The 16,508-nt window shown below is 36.5% G+C and overlaps 2 protein-coding genes across 3 annotated transcripts; both read left to right on the forward strand.

Moving 5' to 3' along the window:
• Window positions 1-550: 550 nt before the first annotated feature.
• Window positions 551-4,752, forward strand: LOC308701755 (uncharacterized protein). 2 transcript variants are annotated; one of them, XM_081384182.1, is made up of 4 exons: window positions 551-615; window positions 969-1,017; window positions 3,318-3,365; window positions 3,457-4,684. In XM_081384182.1, exon 4 carries the CDS (start codon window positions 3,463-3,465, stop codon window positions 4,537-4,539), a length of 1,077 nt encoding a protein of 358 aa, XP_081240308.1. In that variant the 5' UTR covers window positions 551-615; window positions 969-1,017; window positions 3,318-3,365; window positions 3,457-3,462; the 3' UTR covers window positions 4,540-4,684. The 2 variants fall into 2 exon arrangements, with proteins under 2 accessions (XP_081240308.1, XP_081240307.1); XM_081384181.1 differs by having other exon boundaries at window positions 3,318-4,752.
• Window positions 4,753-8,464: 3,712 nt separating this feature from the next.
• On the forward strand, window positions 8,465-16,191 carry LOC308702268 (uncharacterized protein). Its single transcript, XM_081384976.1, has 3 exons — window positions 8,465-8,498; window positions 9,297-9,537; window positions 14,092-16,191. Exons 2-3 carry the CDS (start codon window positions 9,489-9,491, stop codon window positions 15,213-15,215), a joined length of 1,173 nt encoding a protein of 390 aa, XP_081241102.1. The 5' UTR covers window positions 8,465-8,498; window positions 9,297-9,488; the 3' UTR covers window positions 15,216-16,191.
• Window positions 16,192-16,508: the final 317 nt, after the last annotated feature.

The raw sequence follows: 16,508 nt of genomic DNA on the forward strand, positions 1-16,508 counted from the left end.
TATATATATATATATATTATATTATCTCTTATATAGAATAGAATTTATATATATATATATATATATATATATATATATATATATATATTATCTCTTATATAGAATAGAATTTATATATATATATATATAAATTACATTATCTCTTATATAAAATAGAATTGTTAAATTAATATTTATATAGAATTATATTTATCATTTATATTTATTTATCTTTATCTACAATATATTTATCTTTCTTATAATCTTTTTTTTTTTAATTCGGGCGAACTTTGAAAAAAAAAGGTCATGTTTATTAGTTTCTTAGATCTTTAGGAAAGCTTTTGCTATTGTAAATGAATCTACTGGCCGTTGGGAGAAGGGTCACTGGCACCTCAGATAAACTGTTGAGCAGAAGTCTCCCGCAAACGCCCTCGCTGCTCAGGCGGTGTTCATATCTTATCAGATTTCCCAGAATGAGAATATTCATCAATATTCCTGCAAACGCAACGTCTGCACTGTAACTCCAGTCCAGTAGGAGGCGGAAGTGCTCTGTCACATGGTTTGGTCTTCCGCTGTGAAATGACAGAAGAAGACAGAAGACGGTTCCCTGAGTGAGGAAAATATCGATGTCTTTGTGTAAGTTATTATATTATCTGCGAATATTAACTCATATTTTTGATTGGGTGAATTTCGAAAGCAATCTCAATGGGAATTTAAATTGTATATTATATATTCAGAACGGTGTTTTATTTTTCATGGTTTTTATCAGAAATAACAGTTAACATAAATCGTTTTACTACAAAATATATTTTATCAGGAGGGAAGAATAAGGTGCAGTGCAAATGATGTTTATTATAGCATCACTCATGAAAATGACTGGAGAGACTATTTTGACTATTTAAGCTTTATTATTGTTCTGTGTCAGGATTGGTAAATTAGTTTTGACTGTTGATGTAAATAACTTTGCTGTTTTACGCTGATGTCTTCAGATCTCACTTGAAGCTCTTTCAGTGCTGTCAACAGACTGAGGCAAACTAGGTATGGGATCTAAACTTAAATGATCAATCTTAACAGCTTTTATACAGCATTCATTTCATTAGCCTGTGATAAACCGTTTGAGGCGGTTTCCCGGACAGGGTTTAAACCTTAATCTAGAGTAATAGTGTCTTAAAAAATGTCTTTCTGTAACACAGATTAGTTACACATGGACTATGGTGTCCTGAACTAAAATAAACCAGATTAATTTAACATCAACTATGCTAATCTGAATTATCATGACAGAGATTGCCTATAAAACATGGAATGAACCAATAAAATCTTAAAATTGCTTTGAATTGAGAAGCAAATCCAAGGAAAACAATAGCATTAGAAAAAAAAAAGTTACTAAACAGGAGAAAATGATTTTTAAGCATGTTAAATAAACGTTAAATAAACTTCACACATCAGCTGTGGAATAAAAGAAAAGAAATGACTGAAATCTGTTCGTAATTATATATATATATATATATATATATATATATATATATATATATATATATGAATGTGTGTGTATATATATAATCAACCATGTACAACTAGAATCAATGGTGTTCATTAACAATAAAAGCTTCATTTAAAATGTTTTTTTTTTTCAAATAATCCTACAAATAATGCTTTTTTGATTGTTCGTGTGATTTACATAACAAACTTAATTTAACTTTTCTTTACACATGTGGTGTTCAATGTTGTGAGTCTAGAAGCAACACTTCACCACAATGGTAAAACACTTCTAACATAACAGAAACTTTTAAATACCAACGTAATAGAACATTAAACATGAACAAGTCTCTCCATTTTCTCATCTTGCTAAAAAATATTATAAAATATCTCTTTATTTCAAACTTTTCTCTCCCAGTTTAGCCCTGTGCAAAGCATGATGGGAAGTGAAAGTCCATTTGAAAATGAGTGACCATTTCAAGTCAGTTTAACATGAGCCAATCACATTTGAACTAGCAACCCGACACGATGGTGTTAAAACAAAACGAAATAAAGTTCAAATAAAGTGAACAAATCAGCTTATTAAACTGGACTAAACTAAATCCAGGACTATTTAAAGCCATGACAGAGAAAGCAGATTTCTGTTCATTTAGGACTAGCTTAATCTCTGTCCGGGAAACCGCCCCGTTTTGTTCAATAAATGAATCCCAATAATCAAAATCTCATAGATAGATCGATATCCTCATCCTATTGCATGGATACGACAAAGTTTTTAATATTTTATACGCCATGGACCCTCAAATATGATCATTCTCATGTGAGGGACCCTCAGAGGCATCCGTCTCTTATAAACACCCAATTTATACACTGAAAAATGTATATTATAAATCTAAAATTAGTTTTAGTTACATTATTATTAGTGCTGTCAAATTGATTAATGGTGATTAACATAAAAGTTTGTGTTTATATAATATATGTGTTTATATATAATATACATATATATGTATGTGTACATATATATATACACATTTACATATACACACACGTCACACACATATTATTACATTTGTATTATATTACATAAACACACTTTTATGTTCGATGCGATTAATTATGATAATTATTATATATATTTTGATTGCGATAGTAATGTATTTTTTAATGTATTATTTATTTAATTTAAATCATTTATTAATTACATTTTTAAAAAATCAAACTAAATTTATTTAACTGCGTAATAACCAACGAATATGTTTAATCACATTTTTTATTAATTAATTCATTTTAATGTAATGTATTTCTTTGCTTATTTTAATCTTATTTATTTTTTGCAGATTTTCCATTAGTTTTTATTAAGATGCATTATTATTAGTGCTGTCAAATCAATTATAAAAGTTTTGTTTATATAATATGTCTATGTATATTATACTATTTATATATATATATATATACACACACACACACACATATACGTATGTCACACACATATATTATATAAACTGCTTGCTATAGTAATGTATTGTTTAATGTACTATTTATTAAGTTTTGTGTTTATATATTATGTGTCTATGTATATTATAATATTATATATATATATATATATATATATATATATATATATATATATATATATATATATACGCACACACATATACGTATGTCACACACATATAAACAGCTTGCTATAGTAATGTATTGTTTAATGTACTGTTTATTTAATTTAAATCATATATTTTTTTTTAAATCTAATTTAATCTATTTAACGGATTAATAACCAACTTATACTTTTAATAAAAAATAATAATTGATTCATTTTAATGTAATTTATTTATTTACTTATTTTAATCTTTTATTTTTTCCAGATTTTCTCCTTTCCCACGGACTCCCCTGCAAGATACTGACATGCTAGAGTTAACGTTTAGCACATCTATTTACTCATATTATGTTTATTTTCCCATCCCAATTTAATGACTTTTTTTATTTTTATAATGTTAATTTCAGGCTCTAATGGAAGCGAAAGAGGAACCGAACGAGGTGGAGGAGAAGAAACATCATCATAATCATCATTATTATCCCATCACTGTAGGAGAAACACCTCCATCTCCCTCGCCACCGGAAACGTCTTTCCCAGGAAAGGTTAACAAGTCTTTCCCGTGCCCTCAGTGCGGGAAGAGTTTCGCACGTAAGGCGAGACTGGAGCGGCACATCAGGATCCACACCGGAGAGAAACCCTTCGCGTGCGTCGAGTGCGCCAAGAGCTTCGCGTGCAAAGCCAGACTCGCCAGACACGTCAAAACCCACACCGGAGAGAAGCCGTTCACGTGCGACTGGTGCGGGAAGAGTCTGGCGTGCAGGACGAGGCTAAAGAGACACATGACCACACACACCGGAGAGAAGCCGCACGCGTGCCCGCAGTGCGCTAAGAGCTTCGCCTGCAACGCTAACCTACAGCGGCACATCAAACTGCACACCGGAGAGCGGCCGCACGCGTGCCCGGAGTGCGGGAAGAGCTTCATACGCAACGAGAAGCTCAGGAGTCACATGACCATCCACACCGGAGAGCGGCCGTACGCGTGCGACCAGTGCGGGAAGAGCTTCCGACACGTCAACGGCCTCAAGGATCACCAGCTCTCTCACGCCGCCGTGAAGTCGTTCAACTGCGAGCAGTGCGGGAAAGAGTTCATCACCGCGTCCGCGCTCAAGAGACACGCCAAAGTGCATTCGGGCGAGAAGCCGTACCTGTGCGCGCTGTGCGGGAAGAGCTTCGCGCGGGTGGATTGCTTTAAAAGGCACCAGGAAGTGCACAGCGGCGTGAAGGATCACGTGTGCTTCGAGTGCGGGAAGGCCTTCGTGACGGCCGACCAGCTCAAGCAACACCAGAGGACTCACGCCGAGGAGAAGCCGCACAAGTGCGCGCTCTGCGGGAAGGGTTTCGCGCGCGTGCCGCAGATGATCGCACACGAGCACACACACCGGGAGAAGCCACACCACTGCGCATTGTGCGGGAAGAGCTTCAAGCAGGCGCGGCGTCTACTCGCTCACGTGAAGAAGCATCATCCCATCGAAACGCTGATCGTGGAGTGAGACTTTTCCATGTATGATGAAATCAGGTCACTTTTGTCACACTAGTGTAATTATGTTTGCAAAATAATGTGTGTGGGTGTGTATATTGTAAGGAAGCTTGTTTTCGCCACGGAATCAAACGATTTAAAAGATAATTGCGACTCTCAATTCAGTTTTTTTTTTAGTTCATATCTCATATTCGAGTTCATATATGACATAATATTGTTTATTATAGTAACTATATATAGTATACAGTACTGTGCAAAAGTCTTAGGCATGTTAATATCCCCCCCCCCCCCCCCCCCCCGGGTTTTAAGTCAGTTTTTTATATCTTTTGCCGTAGTGTGTCAGTAGGAAATATCAGTTTACATTTCCAAACATTCTTTGTGCCATTAATTGTAATAATCCAGTGAGATTTGTGTCGGTACATCCAGCCGGTATGATCTGATCTCACCATCATCGAGTCCGTCTGTGATTACATGAAGAAACAGAAGAAACTGAGACAGACTAAATCCAGAAGAACTGCGGGAGCGTCTCCGAGACGCTTGAAGAAACAAGACTTTTGCACAGTACTGTATATCTCTGGACTTTTCTCAGAATTGCTAGATTTTAAAGGGTTCGTTCACCCAAAAATGTAAATTCTGTCAGTAATTACTTTCCCTCATGTTGTTCAACCCCGTAAGACTTTCGTTCATCTTCAGAACACAAATTAAGATATTTTTGAGTAAATCTGAGAGCTGTCTCACTTCTTCATAGGCTTCTCTGTTATTTAAACTTGCCAGCCCAGAAAGTTAGTAAAGACATCGTTATAATAGTCAAAGTGACTACAGTGACTCAACCTTAAGTTTATCAAGGGACGAGAATACGCGCAAAAAACAGCGCAGTGCTTCTGTGTTGTACGTCTCAGAACGGAGGCTCACTATTGGCCGACGTGGTCATGTGTGTGATGCTGGCCAATAGTGAGCCTCCATTCTGAGACGTACAACCCAGAAGCGCTGAGCTGTTACACTACGTGAACTCACTCAGAGACACACAGAAGAACATGAAGAGTTGAATAAAGTGGTTATTTTTGGTTTTTCTGCGCACTAAAAGTATTCTCGTCGCATGATAAACTTAAGGTTGAGCCACTGTAGACACTTGGACTATTTTAACAATGTCTTTACTAACTTTCTGGGCCGGTGTGGTGAACAAATGAGTCCCACTGAAGAGATGAGTCCGAGCTTAGGACCCAAGCAATCCGATTGGTTCAAAGCACGTTTTATGGGTAACCGCTTTAGTGCCTGGTTACAAATCATACAAAATCACTTTATTATAGAAGACGTTTGACCTACGTTATAACAAGTCATTAATGTATTTTAACTTACACGTTTCATAAACTAGTATTTAACCGAAGCTATAGATTGTGAAATTAAACATTTCTTGTTGTTAGTGTGTTTTTTTTAGTTAGCTTAGATAGTAGCATAGCATACAGCTAACGTTATCTGATGATCGTGCTAGCTGAGCTTATACTGCCTTACCGTATTCACAGCAATTCGTAATGCAATTATAATTCTGTCATTATTTTTTATCGTAAAATATGTTACAAGTACAAGTTTTTTTTACATTTTTTCAATTAAAAGAACCATAAAATAATGTTTATTTGTGTATATTACTATTTTTATTTACATTTACATATGTATATTATCAGACATACTACTGGCATACTAATGGGGTCCTAAGCTCGGACTCATCTCTTCAATAGGACTCATTTGTTCACCACACCGGCAAAAATAGACACTTTGACAATTTTAACGATGTCTTTACTAACTTTCTGGGCCGGCAAGTTTCAATAACAGAGAAGCCTATGGAGGAGTGATCCAGCTCTCAGATTTAATCAGAAATATATCAATTTGTGTTTAGAAGATGAACGAAAGTCTTACGGGGTTGAACAACATGAGGGAGAGTAATTACTGACAGAGTTTACATTTTTGGGTGAACGAACCCTTTAACTCGCAATTGCAAGAAAAAAAGCGAGAATTGTGAGATAAAAAGTCGCAACTACCTTTTCTATTGTTTATGGAGTGGCAGAAACAAGCTTTAGTAATATTGTGCTGCTGATTATGAATGAAAATGTATTTTTATTTAAATCAAGTCAAATGGTTTCAACATTCTCAGTACTGTAGTGAATAAACTCTATCTATCACCAGATTGTGCTTGTCTTCATTCAGATATCGCACAGGAATGTTGATCAGATTTTGAATGACAAAAACAAAACAAATGCAGATATTTTTGCTCTTTCTAAGTGCTCTTGTTTTGTTTATGTCCTGACACCTAGTGGCGAATTATTAATTCGTTTCATTCCACAAGCAAACAAAAAATGAGTTTTTTTAAGATTCCCTATATGAAGTTTTGGGACTTTTGCTGATTTGTTTGTTCATTGTAGTCCTGATGGAAGCGAAAGAAGATGATGAAGTTGAGATGATGAGACCGCACACTTGCACCGAGTGTGAAAGAGTTTCACACACGTCCTCAGTCAGATGAGCATCTTCACACACTCTGTAGAGCTGCGAACACTGCGAGGAAGCGTTTCTGTCGTCGACACCGGCAGGAGAAGCCGTACTTTTGTTCTCTGTGCGGGAAGAGTTTTGCAAGACTGGATGGTTTTAAAGAGCATCAAATAATAAACTCATGTGTGCTTTGAGTGCGGAAATGGCTTTATATCGACCTCGCATCTGAACACACACGAGAGGATCCACACTGGAGAGAAACCTTACAAGTGTTCACACTGCGATGAGAGATTCAGTCGCTCAGGACATCTGAACACACACGAGAGGATCCACACTGGAGAGAAACCGTATCACTGCACTGCATGTGGGAGGAGCTTCAGCCAATCAGAGCAGCCGCTGAGTCACAGGAAGAAGCGTCACCCGATGTTGTGGCAGTGATGAGTCACAGTGTTCGCTCAGTGAAACTTGAGGTTTTGAAAGCTTCTACAGTTTGAAAATGGGTCTATGAAAATTAAGTGTGTGTGTGTGTGTGTGTACATGTTTTCTGTCCCGGTGGGGACTTAAACCTGAATGCACACACACTCATGGGGACTCGTGTCACTGTGACCTAAACTGAGGAAACAAGCTTTTAAATCATACAGAATTAGTTTTTTTTTTGTTTTGTTTTTTTTAAATACAGAAAGTTTTGTGTGATGGGAATGTTTAGGGGTCGGTTGTTTGTTTGTTTGTGTGTGTGTGTGTGTGTGTGTGTGTGTGTGTGTGTGTGAGGGACCAAGAAGTCAGGAACACAAGTTTTTTACGGAAAATGGGTCTTTATTTTTGAACCCAAGAAAAAAAATTAGCTTTATAAACTCATACATTTCTTACAAACAAACAAAAAATGAGATCAAAAACAGTTAGCCAAAAACCAAACATACTAAAATTGACCTCCTCAAATGAACAAAGCAACAGCTTATAAAGGAAAGGATGGACCCATTACAAATTAAGAGGGAAAACAATTCAGCCTTACATTCAGCATATAATAATAATAATGTTTATTTTTATAGCGCCTTTCAAGAACCCAAGGTCGCTTCACAAAATAATACAAACAGTTGACAGACAAAGAGACAAGCAATCTGCTTATTATAACAATCAAACAAGCAGAAAAAATCAATATAACCTTAATTAAATCAAAATCGAATCAACCATATATATATATATATATATATATATATATATATATATATACACACATACATATATATATATATATATATATATATATATATATATATATATATATACAATAAATATAAGGGAAATCAAAATGTGATTAAATACCATAAATGTACAACTAAAGGAATCAATTAATAAAGACATCAAATTTTCTTCCTCCCCCGGGCAACTCCCAGCGAATGGCGTGTCCGGGCGGAACCAATAATGCTTCAGTTCTCTGTTCCTGCCCGAACTCTAATCCTCGTCACGCCAGGACGCGGCTGCAGCGGACCATCACCGGTAAACTAAAATAGAAACAAATATAAGTAAATAACAGATACAAACTAACAAATTTTTCAGTAACAATGTATATAAAATGTGTTGTAAATGTAAACATATGCAAATCTAACAATAAAGAATTAATGAATATTGTTTGTTTCGTGTGGTTATGATCACTACTGAAACAAATGCATGTGAATGACAAGAGAAAAGCTTAAATAAGGATTATTCTTAAATTAATGCATGTCCTTCGTATAAATGTATGTATGTATATGTGTGCGTGTGAAAGCATGTGTGAGATGATGCATAGCTTACACATTACCACTCTTGTGCCACCACTCGGGCCGTGTGTGTGTGCGCGTGTGTGTGTGTGTGTGTGTGTGTGCGCGCTTGCGCGCGTGTCTGTAAGTGTGTGTGTGAATTGTTCAAAAGTTTGCGGTCAGTATTTTCTCTTGAAGGGAAGTGATATTAAAATGGTTTCTTAATGATTTTTGAAGGATCATGTGACACTGAAGACTGGAGTAATGATGCTGATAATTCAGCTTTGGTCACAGGAAGAAATTACACTTTACAATGTAAAACAGAAGACTGTAATAACTTTTTTCAGTATTATTGTTTTTGATTGAATCCTTGAACAAAATAATATTCTTTCACTACAATAAAAACTCTTTACTTATCCCAATAGTGCAGATTATTTTATTTGTTATAACCATTTATCTAGAATCATGCTACTATAATATACACTCAACAGTAATGCTTGAATTAGAATTGAAATATATAAATTAATTAACTAATCTTTTAAATTTGTTTTTATGTCAGATCTGCCCCTCCTCCTTCAGTGAAGCTCCTCCTCCTCCAGTGAAGCTCCTCCTCCTTCAGTGAAGCTCCTCCCACTGCAATTCACCAATAAATGCTGGAATATTCCCATCAGCTACAAGTGAAGACGAGCATCAAACCATCAGGAAGAGCTGAAATCTGCAAAGACAGAGTTTATTGAAGGACAGTGAGAACATGAGAGATCCAGAACACTGCAGAATGAAACACACTGAAGAACAAAGAGGTTGGTGTTTATTCCTGATTCTTCATTAGTGAGGCTGAAGAACATTAAGGTTATGAAGCAGTTCATCAGATTTAGTGTTTGTAGTAGAGAAAAAGTAATTAGGATTAATTAGTAATAAATAATAAACATACCAAAATCAAACAATTTTCATAATGGTGTAAATTAAACAAAACCTGTTGTATAATTTCTGATAAAGTTGTATGTAGGCATGTGACGGTATAACATTTTCATGTTGCGACAATTGCTGAAACTTTTATCACGATATACAGTAATTTCTCGATACTGAAATAAGTAAAAATATATAATATGTTCTGTTATTTGTGAAGCGGTTTTCTGAATCTTATCCATGGCATAATTGGCTTATTTTGACTGTTGGGGTAATGTAAGTTGCAAGATAATGAGGTCGCATGATACGCATCTTTAATGGTTGTAAGAATTGATCAATTAGTGACCAGACCCTGAGAGGACAAGAGGACCTCTCTGGAGATTACCACTTGAACTGGCTCTCGTGCACCATCGAGACGAAAGTCTCACCTCCGAATCAACTTCATCTACATCTCTTTCCCTCTCCCCTCACCCCCTCTCTCTCATGCTCAGATGATCACCTGAAGATCACCCAAGAAAATGTATAGTTTAATGTGAATGATTATCACAGAGTATTTTCATGTTTGGTATCGTTTAAAATGTCACAGTGCGACTGGAACAAATGTCTCATTTCAGAATAAGTAAAACAAAAGGTAATAAGGGTTTAAGACTTTATGGATAACTGACTTACAAAGGAAGATGGTCTCTCAAGACAAATGGTCACTCACCCCCAAGGGGTGCTACCTCTGAATCCAAATTTCTTTTGTTAGCTCATGTTTCCATGTGAAAGAGGTCTGGCTATTTAATGAGATGCAGCAGGACGATCGAGGCCCTTTCTGTACTCTTAGCCTAGATCTCTTAGCCTCACGTATTTCTTAAAGTTGGGTTTGCATCTTCTCTCTATTCCAGAGCATTTGATGTTTTGTATCGATTATCTTTGAATTGATTCTGAAATTGGCATGATACATTTACCTGACATAATAAATTGTTACATTTGATTATTCTAACTGACGTTGATATTATTTTCATTGAAGAGTTAAACGGAATAGTCAAACATTCACTCATGATTAATGATCAACAGATATCATTAAAACCTTTTCATTTATGGAGTCAGATGAAATAAATGAGTAAATATATGATTAATATATTGCATTTAATCACAAAATACTTTGCCTCGAGAAAAGGACAGTAACACATTAAGACCTTCCGCGCTGGCCGGACGCCGGACTTTGGGCCGATTCAGAGCGAGCTTACATGGTTCTCTGAAAAACTTTAACGATATGTTAATATCTGGTTATTATGATATGGTTATTGCCAGAAGACGTGAACAAAATCTCCAAAATGAAACTTGTGCACTTGCTTGAGATTTGATCATTTAGCCTATTATACAACATAAATTCTAATGTCAACATATTTACCGAAGAAAATCCTAATGATTTTTTTTTAGGAATGTAAGATGTGCATTTAGAAAGTGCGAATGAATAATTAATTCATAATTGGAATAATCGGACAAAGCAACACATCTGAAACGTTGATAAAATCATAAAATGCAAAATCTGAGATTTTGTGTTCTAAAATTCCAAAGCCATATTGTAGAGTCAAATCTGTCGAATACAAACTTAAACTGTTGGAGAGTAATCTTTTTGACACTTTATAAATCTTAGATTTGCCCTGCAAATTCATAATGATAGATGAACGCATATAGTGCTCCAGGTGACATGGTGCTGTGCTGTCATTCCCAGAAATTAGGGGCCAAGCACCAACTGTCCAAAGCTGCGCACACGTTTATGCTAATAACTTTTGAATCGTAAGGCCTATCAACAAAATTATTTTTTTCCTCTGATTCCTGAGCTCATGATGATTCGATTGGACCATAGCACATCATCTTCCGTTATGTAAATTTGTCCGCCATTTTGAATTATCTGAAAAACCTACTTTTTCTAACTCCTCGTAGGCCGATGCTCCGATTTTCACCAAAATTGAACCAGATCATCTTCAGGCAGTCGTGACAAAAAGTTATGGAATTCAAATTGATTTGTCAAAGCATTTTCAATAAACCCAAGAACAACTTTTACGTAGCACTTGCGAAAACAGTCGTAAGGCTGTATCTCCACAACACTTTATCATAATCAGACCAAACTTGGTACATGTCATCCCAAGCATGACTTGAGGCTACATGCTGCGTTTTGGCGCAGCGCCACCTACTGGTCCAGAGATATATAAAAAAAGGCTATTTTTGCTAATAACTTCTGAACAGTTTGTCCAAAAATCATAAAATTGGTCTCGTTAGATTCAGGGCAACATGCCGAGTCGACTGATATCCAATTTTACCATATCGACCATTTTGGCTGTCGGCCATTTTGAATTTTGTGCTAAAATGCTGTATTTTAAGAATGCATGAACGGATTGTTACGAAACTTGGTATGGGTCATCAGCACGATGCCCTGAAGGAGCCTGAGAAGTTTTGAAACAGCGCCATCTAGTGGTGATTTTTTTTTCAAATGCTTATAACTTTGGGTGTGGTCGACTCATTTTCACGAGACTCATCTCATTAGACTCCTGAATCCTTGCCGAGTCCAACGACACCAAACATGCTAGGTTTCACCATATGGTTTGTGTAGCGTTGTGCCGAGTCCAACGACACCAAACATGCTAGGTTTTGCCTTATGGTTTGTGTAGCGTTGTGATTTATCGCTTAAAAAACATTTGCCGATATCTTTGAAACCGCTAGTCCGATTGAGATGAAACCACCGTCAGAAGTTTGGAAACATAGGTCGATAGCTATACATCAATGCCCAAATGCTTAAATATTGATAGTAAGGGGTAGTAAAATCCAATCAAAGTCATGTGTCAGTTATTTTTTTGTGTGTTTTTTCATATAAGCGTCTATAACTCCGAAGCGAATTGAGATATTTTCACCAAAATTGACACGCATATGTATGGGCTCACTCTGAGGACACATAAAAAAATGGTGGGACTGAGCCTCTTGGTAGCGCTATAATAGAACAAAACATGAAAGTCCCATTGACTTCAATACAGTTTTGTGAAATAAAATGCTGTAATATTATGAAACTCAGAATGTGCCATCAGCACCATCCCCTGAAGGTACTCAAAATATTTCGAGACAGCGCCACCTAGTGGTCAAAAGTTATAACAAAATTTCCAAAAAGTCTAATAACTTTTCAATAAATCTGGCTATTGAAATGCCACTGGTCTTAATAGAGTCATTGGGTCAAGCCGAGAACACATGTTCCAAGTTTTCCTTATTTGGCCGAACTTCCTGTCCGCTTGATTTTCATTTAAAACCTACTTTTTCGAACTCCTCCTAGACCGTTTGTCCGATTTTCACCAAAATTGAATCGGATCATCTCCAGACCGTGCCGACTAAAGATTATGGATTTCGTGTCGATAGACGAAACTGTTTTCATAAAGCGTAGCAGCAAATTTGAGACATGATGCTAAAAGCACTATTCAGGCTTTATCTCTGCAATGCCTTGACATATTGACACCAAACTTTGTATGTGTCATTGTCACTTCACTCTGACCACATCACATCAGTTTTGTAACTGCGCCACCTATTGGCTGAAAGTGATAATCCATTAAATCATATTTTTTATTACATATTAATAAAATAATATTTATTATATTATTTATATATCAAATCCTCTTTAAATGTCTTTAACATTTCTCTTTCTCATTATTGCAGTTTGTCTGACACTTTCAGCCATGTTGGCATGTCTTGTCGTCTTATTCTGCTTGGCCCTGATAATAGTTGCTTGCAGCTATATTTGGACATGTTTTTATCATGTTTTGACTGTTAATAACTTATTAATATTAAAGTCATTGGTAGAAATCCTGGGAAGTGATGATTTTGTTCTTTTAAACAGAACGAGAAGAGATGGAAACGATTCAATTTATGATATATGATATAGATGTATATTAAATTGAATTCGCCAGGCTGGGTTTCCATCCAAAATGTTTTGCATTTTGTATACTCTTTGTATACTATAATATATTTATAATATATATAATGCATATAGCCTGTGCACAAATGACTATGGCTAGAGTTTAAACTTTCAAATTCCCTATGAATGTCAAGGCCAAAGTTAGTCTAGTTGTATTTCATAATAAAAAGTTATTTATCTTGTAACTTTGGTAACAGGGTTGATGAATGTAGTCAACACTACAAATGATTGAGATTATTTTCCCATCATACTCGAGAAAGATTTCAAATGATGCCACTTCCTGTATGTCGCCATTTGTTTGCCAAAAATGTACAATGGCTAATTACTTATTAGTTCATAACATTTTTATTAAAATAAATGTAATATTTCTCTGAGAGACTGTCAGAACTGTATTACTGTTGTATAGTTTTAAAATGTTAATATTATGTTAGATAATTGTGCAGTTGATCTAATATATGTAATAGTCCTTGCTACAGAAACATGATACTTTTAACTATCATTTCAGACGTGATGCTGGAGAATGAGGAGAGTGAAGAGGAGGAGAAACATCATCATGTCAAAACTGGAGCTAAAACTCACTCACAGACTGAAAGTATTTCTTTACTGAAAAGAAGAGACAAGAAATGTTTCACTTGCAGTCAGTGTGGAAAGAGTTTTACACGTAAAGGACACCTTAAGTCTCACATGAACATCCACACTGGAGAGAAACCGTTCTCATGTGATCAGTGTGAGAAGAGTTTCACATGCAAACAGAATCTAAAGGTTCACATGAGGATCCACACTGGAGACAAATCGTTCTCATGTGATCAGTGTGGGAAGAGTTTCACATGCAAACAGAATCTAAAGGTTCACATGAGGATCCACACTGGAGAGAAACCGTTCACATGTGATCAGTGTGGGAAGAGTTTTAGACAACATGGAAGCCTTCAGGAACACATGAGGATCCACACTGGAGAGAAACCGTTCACATGTGATCAGTGTGGGAAGAGTTTTAGACAACATGGAAACCTTCAGGAACACATGAGGATCCACACTGGAGAGAAACCGTTCACATGTGATCAGTGTGGAAAGAGTTTTACACAACAGGGAACCCTTAAGACTCACATGATCATCCACACTGGAGAGAAACTGCATGAATGTGATCAATGTGGTAAAACATTTTTGAGTGCTTCAGGCCTAAAGAGACACATGACAGTTCATTCACAGGAGAAACCACATTCATGTTCTTTGTGTGGAAAGAGTTTTTCACGTCTGCAGAGTTTAAAATTTCATAAGAAAATACACACTGGTGTAAAAAATCATATGTGCTTTGAGTGTGAGAAGACTTTTATCACAGCTGAAGTTTTGAAAAAGCACCAGAGAATTCACACTGGAGAGAAACCTTACAAGTGTTCACACTGCGACAAGAGATTCAGTCATTCAGGATCCCTGAAAACACACGAGAGGATCCACACTGGAGAGAAACCTTACAAGTGTTCACACTGCGACAAGAGATTTAATCGGTCAGGACATCTGAAAAAACACGAGAGGATCCACACTGGAGAGAAACCGTATCACTGCACTGCATGTGGGAAGAGCTTCACTCAATCATCTGCTCTACACAGACATACAAAAACTCACATTAAGTAGCTTATCTTTAGTTCACTTTCAAGTGCGATGCCACCTCTCTTTCCTATTAGTTTGTCTAAACCAGCCACAACCACGGCTGTAGCCAGTTATGAAGTCACTGAGGTCCAGACTTAAAGTAACAACATGTAGTTTTTCAACCTTCATAATATATTTCCAAGACCCTTGTGATGGTACATCGACTTACAATAGGTTGAATGACACGTCTGCCATAGCCTGACAGGGTCTGTATCGCTTTTACTGGCACTATGTAACTTCGGGGTGCGGGTAGTAACCAAGCACAAAAAGAACTACAAAACTCAACTGCTTTACCGCATACGTCACTTCCCCCACCACTTCATCTAACTCGGACGTGAGAGGCCAACCAGCGTTTGTTTTCGTGCGTCTGTTTTTGCCATGGCTGAAGCAGCAGCGAAACGTAAGAAGTCCAAGGTTTTGTCGGAGGAGAGTCGAAAGAGGAAAAGGGAGAGTGATAAACTAAAAGGCTGGACGAGGATCAATATTGGTCGAGCGTTTGCTCGCTGGCGTGAGCTAAAGGAGGAGGAGGGCTGCCCTACCGATGCTGACATGACCGTCATGCTGTTGGACTAGTAAGTAAATTGCTTGCATACTATCTTTAGTTTTTCTAATCTGTTGTCTGCCTGGCTACGTTACGGAAACTATCTGGTCTATCAGGATGCGGTAGGCTAAATTATTTACGACAGCGGTAATGGACAATTCCGCTTCCAACCTGTAGGGCAGGGGTCAGCAAGTAACTTTGGTCGCGGGCCAATATTTTTTTTAGCCAGTAGATGGCGGGCCAGCTTCACAGAGTAGGCCTGGATACAAATTAAATACTCTTATATAGGCCTATAATCGCGGAAAATGATGGGTCCGTCACGGCCGTGGATCATTCGTTCAATCAAAATTTTTTTTAAATTAAAACCAAAAATAAAAAGATGAAAAACGAACTGTTTTTCCATTATTTATTTCCTGAACTAAAATGAAAAAAAAAAAAAAAAAAAAAATGAATAAAGACGGGTTTTCTGATTGTGCTCAGATCAAAAATAGAAAAAATTAATTACTGGATTAGACAAATTTGAATTTTGAATTTAACACCTTAGGCATGATATACGAAGGAAATCATTTTAAACAGATCAAGTAGCCTACTATTGTGGTAACAGATTACAGCCATTTTAATAAAGGTGCATGTAAATAGCAATCATGCCTCATTCGCTTACAGTCCGACTTTTATTCCTTTTTTATTATTATTTATTCGGGAGAAGGTCTGCGCGGGACTGTTTTTTCCGTCCCGCT

This window comes from Scardinius erythrophthalmus (genome assembly GCF_964197995.2).
Source record: "Scardinius erythrophthalmus genome assembly, chromosome: 14".
In the NCBI taxonomy this organism is placed as follows: Eukaryota; Metazoa; Chordata; class Actinopteri; order Cypriniformes; family Leuciscidae; genus Scardinius; species Scardinius erythrophthalmus.

Excerpts from the sequence above, each read along its gene's own strand:
- LOC308701755 (XM_081384181.1), top strand. The coding sequence starts at position 3,463 with ATGGAAGCGAAAGAGGAACCGAACGAGGTGGAGGAGAAGAAACATCAT.
- LOC308702268 (XM_081384976.1), top strand. The coding sequence starts at position 9,489 with ATGAGAGATCCAGAACACTGCAGAATGAAACACACTGAAGAACAAAGA. Across the intron at positions 9,538-14,091 it reads ACACACTGAAGAACAAAGAG|ACGTGATGCTGGAGAATGAG; the intron begins GTTGGTGTTTAT and ends CTATCATTTCAG.